General features: G+C 37.0%; 1 protein-coding gene across 1 annotated transcript; it reads left to right on the plus strand.

Annotated features, from left to right (window-relative positions):
- The first annotated feature begins 4,457 nt into the window (after nucleotides 1–4,457).
- Nucleotides 4,458–7,342, plus strand: LOC145987820 (BTB/POZ domain-containing protein 2-like). The gene is given in 3 exon segments (XM_083122548.1): nucleotides 4,458–4,488; nucleotides 4,763–4,856; nucleotides 4,859–7,342. Coding segments are annotated over 3 exon segments (789 nt in total). The 3' UTR covers nucleotides 5,523–7,342.
- Nucleotides 7,343–8,262: the final 920 nt, after the last annotated feature.

Genomic DNA, 8,262 nt, shown 5'->3' on the forward strand with positions numbered 1-8,262 from the left:
ATTCTTCGGATAAGTTTTGTTTTGCAGGTAGAACATCAGAGCATGCAACCGTGTACAGTTCAGAACGGCGGACCGAGGAAGGGGGGCTGGGGGGGCACGTCGCCCGAATTTCAATGAAAGAAAAAACATAAAAATCTGTAGTTTGCCCTCTCTTCTCCCGCTATTTTGGGGAGAAGGCGCGAACTTTAGTATTCTTTCAAAGAGTGGACATTTCTCAAGAGAATGAAACATGTTTCATGTTTTTGAGTGCCATACAAGTTGAATAATAAGCCAAAATGTGATTATTTTTTTTTTTTTACGAAAAATCGGTCATTTGCATTTTTGGAGGAAAATTGTTATAACTCGGGCACTATGGGAGCAATCTACTTCGGATAAGTTTTGTTTTGCAGCTAAAACATCAGAGCTTGCAACTGAATGCTGAACCGAGGAAGGGGGGTTTGGGGGCGCGAGTACAGAATTCCAATGAGGTTGGTCATCAATATGAATTTCCCAGGCTTGCTCCAGACCTGTGTCAGAGTTTCCATCCAAGAGTATGAAGGTCCAAAAAGCACATTAATTTCGTAATCAGCACCATGATACCATATGGTATCATCGTGGGAGTAAAGGTTAAGCCTCTAAATAGTACGTGGAAAATGCATTGAATTATCATTTTTCTTGTCCTTATGGGAGTAGTAAGGGGACTTGTCAACAGATGGAGGGATAAGAGCGGGTGGGGCCTTCCGATAGTTGTCGGATGTCGTAGTAAGGCATTTTGTTGGACAAACTGAAGGAACATGGAAACAAATAGGTTCCATTGATACATACGATTTTTGTCGAATATCGCCACCCAACAAAGTATCTCACTTCAACATGCAACAGAAATTGCATGGACTGCAACATCCAACAAAAATCGAATGCATAAACAAGAAGAGCTTTAGACTGCAAATATGCTGCTGGAATTTTATTACTCTTCTGGCTCACTTCACCTTATTTAATGTAGCAGTGCTTACGAAGGTTTTCTTTCATCATCCTGACGTATTACTAGTTTCGCACAAGTTAACATACGTTTACAATGACATTGCTCTATTCTTAGATATCAAGAAGAATCCAACTAAATGGGATATATATTGAATACTATCACGAAAAAGTGAAACAAAAAACTGCATTGGTGAACGTTATAAAAAGTGGCAAGTGCATGCTCCCAACCTCAAATTTACTGCAACACTAGTATTGCAATGAAATTAACGCCACTCTCTGTCCTATCTGTTTAAACTCGTGGGTGATGATCATTAATCTCTCACTGAGTGAAGTTAATGTCCAATATTATGAAATAAAATACTAATAATAAATACGTAAATATTTTAATATCATATTTACTCGAATAATTCAATCATAAAAGCAAATCTCTTTCTTCAAGAATTGACTTTTCTCTGCCAGCCCTGCTAAATTTTCACTTTCTATCTACTGATTTAAATTATGGGTGGCCAGAAAGTAATTTCCAATTAGTAGGGACATTGATTTTTTGCAAACGCGAAAACTGTGAAAAATGGTAATTGCTGCGAAGTTATGTTCAGGAATGTGCAGTGATGTCTGGACACATTTTTCACCTGTTCGAAATAGCGAAATAATGCGAATTGTTGGCATTTTTAGCGATTTTTTTTAAAGAAATGTCCTAAAACAACAAAAAATTCCATGAAATCCAACATTCTTGTCTTTTCTAGGCCATGTTTGTGTACATAGAACATGCAAGTTTTCCAACATTTTTCTCAAGAGTAAACTATAGAGTTACACGTACATGGAATAATTCCGACAGCCACATTAAATCATGTATTTCCCATGATTTATTCAACTTCTATCAAAACCATTTGCATCACAGAGCAAAGTGGCAGGGTTCTAACAGAAGATCGAGTGTGTATCTACCGTCACACGGGAGCCACATCTTTGTATTTGTCGCACGAGATATGTTTTGAATTACCAAGCTAAGTGCACACCATTGGCATTTGTTGAGCGAGTAATAATGGAGCTCAGTTGTTAGGGCGTCTGACTTCTATGCGAGAGACCCAGGATCGATCCCCTGCGGAGGAGAACCGGGATGTTTTCCACCTATTCAAACTACTCAGGTGCCCATCCAGCATCATATGAAGCTGGTACCATGAGAAAACTTTGAGGGATAAAGGTAGCCAGGAGCATGGTGGTGATCACATCACCCCCACCTCAGACGTCATCAAGAAAGTGTGGGGCCCTAACTCCACACCCCTATACACCTTCATGGAAAAGTGCAGGGGAGCACTTTACTTTTACTTCCTCAAAAATCTGTTCCAACATATCAAACTGTCACGAAAATACATAGACCATGTGACCTACAATTTAAAATAATAGCTTTAAAGCACAGTGAAGTATTAAGTTTCGGTATATTTGGCAGATAAATGTTCTAAAACAAAAATGCGAATTTTGGGAAACGTAACACTAAAAAGTAAAACAAAAAAGATAATGCCAACTTTGGTGCCATAATATATCGGTATCTGTCACATGAGATTGATTGATTTAAATTTTTCGGGTGCGTCGCCACTTATGGTCATTTTGCACCCTTCAGTATATACGAGGAAAATTCCATTATCTAAAATCCTTACCTTAAAATTTAAAAAGGATTATGAAAAATAACTTTCCCAAAATAACTTTCAAGATATCAAACTCTCACGAAGAGCCGTAAGCCATGTGACTTACAATTTGAAACAGTAGTTTAAAAACACCATGAAGGTATAATTTCAGATATTTGCCAGAAAATGCGTTAAAATGAAAATGTGAATTTTGGGAAAAATGACACAGTATAGTAAAAAATAAAAAATAAGAAAATACACCAATTTGAAAAAAATAATAAAATATCAAGGTCCCTACTGATTCGGCATAAATAAAACAAGAATATTAGTTGTAATTTATTGCATTGGTAACAGTGAGTCCTAACCTAATTTTCGGCATAATCACCACCGTTGTTCTGGCATTTGTCGTAGCATGGCACTAAATTTTGTATGCCCATGGTATATGTGTCTGACAGCAAAGACTGGAACTATCTCTACCGCAGTGTAGCTGTCAAATCCTTGCCCTGCCAGAAACCTCTTCAGTTAAACAAAGATATGAAAGTCGGTACATTCAAGGCCAGGGCTGTACAGGGAGTGGTCCAAGATCTCTCACCTGAAGTGATGCAAATGGCCCGTGTGTACTCAGCTGTATTGGGTTGTGCACATTCGATTGGCCTTCCGTGAATTGTCTGCACCATTGTCTGACCATACTATCACTCACGACGTCCGGTCTGCACACCTCACACCATTGCTGGTGGCTCTGTACCAAATTCTGAGCGTGCAATGTAGGCTACATCGCAGTCGGTGGGAGACTGTATGAGAGCTGCAATCTTTAACGTAGAACTGTCCTAGAACGGCTGCATTGCAACTGTACCAGATTACAGCTACATGCCACTTCTTCCTGCCTGCATGTGTGGGTGTCGCTCTCCGATCACTAGTGCTGCGTACCATTGGAGCTTTTTTCAGGATGCCCCTCATATATGAACTTTCAGAAGCTTTTATTATTAGAGTGTTCCTGTTTTAATGTGTGGTTAGCTAAATCAGGTACCTATACAGTGCAATTCTATAAATTCCTTGTGTTAAATTTGTAATACCTACTTACCCTTTTCGTCAGCATTAATGGTATAACTGCATGTTGTCAGTTTCACAGTACTTCACTTGCATATATGCTGTACTGAAGCAGAAATCCAATTGATAATGTAAGGAAATATGACACTTTATTTTGTTCGATTCAATTGATTCACTTATATGCAAGAGTTAAGTTGTTTGCTTTACAGAGAAGAGAGAAGTAGCTTTATGCATTGAAAAATTAGTCCGCACTCATGGTTCTTGCAAGCAGAGAGTTAAAAACCTCAGTGGAAATATCAACATAGAATACCGAGAATGTATAAGGAGACTGATTAATCAATCACTCTTATCTCATTTAGTCGTAACTTTAAAAATAATCATGTATTTTATTTTAAACTTACTGCGTATGACAAAATTCCGTAATCCTTCCCTAGCTTGTGAATTGTAATAATTTTCCAAATTCACTATTTTGCAGTTTGAATTCAAATCATAGAGAATAGAGAAATTAAGTCAATTTCATAGAAGATAATATTGGTACTTAACAAAACCATACGTGGATCTGTATGAGTTTATTATTTCCATTTGCAAAAACATCGATTTAGTTTAGTTTGTAATTGTCAGGGAAAAATGTAAATTTTGTCCTGGAAAACCTGGAAAAGTCAGGGAATTTCATTTCTGCTTGTTTGTAGCCACCCTGGTTATATTGTTTCTGCCTTCAGATATGAAGCAATTTTTACTTTCATGAGGCTCCAGGTATGCCTATTGGGCATAAAGTAGACTTAAAAAGAAAAAAATGTTCATTTAGTGGTGGTGTGTGCATCGTTTTAGGTAAAAATGAAAGAATGTGGATCATGCTGTCTACCCGGTAAGCGCTGTAGTACGCTGTACCTCCAGCGAGTTATATGGAGTTGAGTAATTCTTGGTTGAGTCATTGGGAACTGTAAGTGGTGGGAACAATGTGATAGGAAGATTTTGGAGAGCAATAATAGGAATGAATTGATACAAAAAGTAATTTTGCAGTCAGGAATCCCCACGTCTCCACCTCCTGAATCGAATATGGCTGCTTCCAAGACAGTAGATTGGCAACTACAGAAAAGGACTTGGAATGAATGCATACCTTACGTACTGCAAATTTTGAGTCTCAAATGATAATCAAACTAAGGTATTTGAGGCTCACAAGATGATTCTTGCCATGTCAAGCCCTGTGTTTGAAGTCATGTTCTTTTGTTCTCTGTCTGAAGATGGGAAATAATTGTCAGTGACATTGGTCAAGTTTCTTTCAAAAGCATTCTCAAATGGATATACACTTCCAAAATAGAAGTAACAAGTGTTGATGAAGCATGTTGGGTTATCTATGGTGCGCAGAAGTATAGCTTGGCCTCTCTAGTAAGGGTGTGCCAGGAATACATCCTAAAGTTTATAAAGCCCAATACAGCCCTATGTGTCTATGAATTTGGAGATCTTATAGATGATTATTCCTTGAAGAAAGAAGCTTTATGGTTGTTGAAGTCTAACCCACAACAGGTTTTCACAGACCCCAGTTTTGACTCAATAAAACAAAGGACATTATCTGCACTTCTTGATATGGATTATTTGAATGTGAGAAATGAGGCTGAGATATTTACAGCTGTAGTCAAATGGGCTAAACATGAATGTGTTAGAAAAAAATTAGAACCTAATGGAGAAAACCAAAGAAAAGTTGTAGGCGATGACATTGTGAACAAAATTCGGTTTCTTTCAATCACTCCTGAAGATTTTGCAGGTACTGTTGGAGATTCAGATTTCTTGACAACCGAAGAGAAGTTAATGTACAAGAGTCTATTATGCCCCACAAAGTATGATGCAAATAAAATATTTAGCAATGTTGCAAAGCCCAGCAACTGGCCCCCCACAAAATAGTGGATTGGTCTTCATGTTTAGAAGCTCAATCTGGTGCATGAAAGATAAATTTTCTGGTAACCGACCACTAGATTTCCAGCCACAGAAGAACTTAGTGCTTTGTGGCATTATGATATCTATGAGTAATGATAGTTCTCTTTCAGAGTATTGTCACAGGACAGCCTCTCAACCACCAAAAGAATCTGTTATAGCTTTGTCTTTGCATCGCCTATCAACAGGCCACATTATGTTGTAAACAAGCAAAATTACTGTAAATGTTGAACCAAAAACAATGGTTTTCACCCTTGCTTAATAAACTGGCATAACTAAGAATGGTTAAATGTGAATACTGAATAATTTGAAATCCAGATTTCTGGATCATCGTTAGTGCACACACAATTTCCTTTCTAGTGGATGTTGTGTCAACTGGCAGAGCAAGAAAGTTCACATTGGTAAAAAAGATTCCTGAAATGATCATCTTATATGAACAACTCCAACTTGCCACACCCACGTTATAGTGACAGTTGTTTCGAATTACTGAAATTAAATATTTAGCATGTGGTCTTCTGCTTGATAATGATATTAGTTTTGGTAGAAACCACAAGTATTTGTTACAGATGCTGCATTCTACATTTTATATACATGACACACATTTGATGAATTTCTACAAACATAACATCATTATTAAACAAAACCGTGATTATTCCAAGACTGTGCACTGTGGCTTCCAGTAATTGGCTTCAACCAAACGTGTCATTTTAAAGATATTGTACTAAAAAATAGTACAATATAAGATTTGTGACAAATCGGAGTGTCTGAACATATTGCATGCATACAGGGCCATATGAATTTCAATTGATGCTGTTGTCCCCCCCCCCCCCCCAAGAAAAAATAAATACAGTGGACTTTTTCATTCTCAAGCGTACACATAACAAGATACTGCTGAATGGTAAGATATTTAAACATACATATAATATGGTTCTTTATTTGCCAGTTTTTATTTCATTAAGGGAAGATTTCTTTGTAATTAAAGCTGATGATTAAAATTTTAAAAATCAGACTGATTTAACCCCCCCCCCTTCCCCTTCCTCCTTTTAATGTTAACCATCTTCACCTGTGTATTTTGTATGCATGGACTGCAAATTAATACAAAAGTAGAATAAAGAGGATTGAGTACATTTGAAAGTGATAAATGCAAGCAATTTTGTGTTTTCACGTGTAACATAACGACACCATGCAATAACAGATGCAAACTATATTAAATAAAATTTAGGACTGAGCTGATACAACTTTGAATGCCAAAATTGTTTCAAGATATTGATTAATATTGATATGCAAGTGTTCCACTGCAGTTATCAAGTTATCCATTTTGTTCTTAAATATTCAAACAATTACTCTGAATTACAATGTCAGTCATTCAATAATAAAATTGAATTTTCACACAATACTGATTGCAAAATAATGTAACATTTTGAATTTTCCCTAACTTCTAGGATAATTAGACTTTGGAAAAGTATCATTTGGTATTGGTGCTGTTAACAAGCTGATGCACTGGTGTCTGTATCGGTTCAGTCCTAATAACCTTTTGCATACAACACTGAGACATACAGGTGAATAATATGTAAAGGATGATTTTTTACTTATTGTCTAATAACTAGCAGTCACATACTTAATTTGTTTACTTATTATTTCACAGTATTTTTTTATCATGACAGTTTTATTATGGTTTTTGTAACGAATAAAATGAATTAATTGCATTTCTTTTTTGGAGATACACTGATAGAAGTTTCATAAGTTTGTCCAGTTTTATGTTCTTGAAATAAACTGAACATTGAATGCCATGTAAGAGAATAACTTGTTTTGATTTCTTTAAAATTTATTTATTACTTGTATTAAAAAGATTAAGGTCCCAAAAACAGTTATCCTTCCAAAGAACAATGGAACCTCAATTTTATGTTTTCAGGGAGACTGGCATAAAAAGTTGAAATGCAGGAAAATTTTCTAAGATGTTTTGGGACCATGAGGTTTAAATGCAGAATAATGTAAAATCCAGGAACGTAAAATTTGGATTCCACTGCATATAACCTGTCACCAACCAATGACAAATTAACTTTTGTTAACAAACATGTACTCTGTGATTGATGCATTCTTCTGACACTACCAGTTCTCTAAAAGTGCCATTTGAAAACGTAGCAGAGATCAAAATCTAACTGCCCTCCCAAGGCAGAACCCCAATTTTAACATGTTTTGTACAGATGGGTCCAAGTCAGTGGAATCAGTTGGTAGCAGCTTTGTCATTGACTTTCAGAGCAGGGAAAGTCAAAAGTTCCAGTTTCTCGTTACATCCTGCATGTTTCATCTATACAGCAGAGTTGTACACTGTTCTCAAAGCACTGGAGCGAGCCCGACCCTGTGGCCGAGTGGTTAGCACATCGCGCTGCGACGCCAAGGTCCCGGGTTCGAATCCCGGTCGGGCTTGGTTGTTTGTGAATGTCTATTCATCAATTTCATCATTTCATCACTCATCCCCATCTTCGCAAATTAGCCAAGAGGCACAAAACGCGAAGTAAAATAAACTAAATCAAATGAAATCAAAGCACTGGACTTTGCTGACGTCAATGTTCTGAAGAAAGTTTTTGTCTGCAGTGATTCAATCAGTGCGCTTCAGTCTGCAATCGCGGAATTCCCTCTCGTCGAGAAGTTCTCACTCAACTGCATATTGGACACAGCCATCTAACCTATGGTCACTTGCTGAAAGGGC

This window comes from Lepisma saccharinum, chromosome 1, assembly GCF_977018435.1.
Source record: "Lepisma saccharinum chromosome 1, izLepSacc3.1, whole genome shotgun sequence".
In the NCBI taxonomy this organism is placed as follows: domain Eukaryota; kingdom Metazoa; phylum Arthropoda; class Insecta; order Zygentoma; family Lepismatidae; genus Lepisma; species Lepisma saccharinum.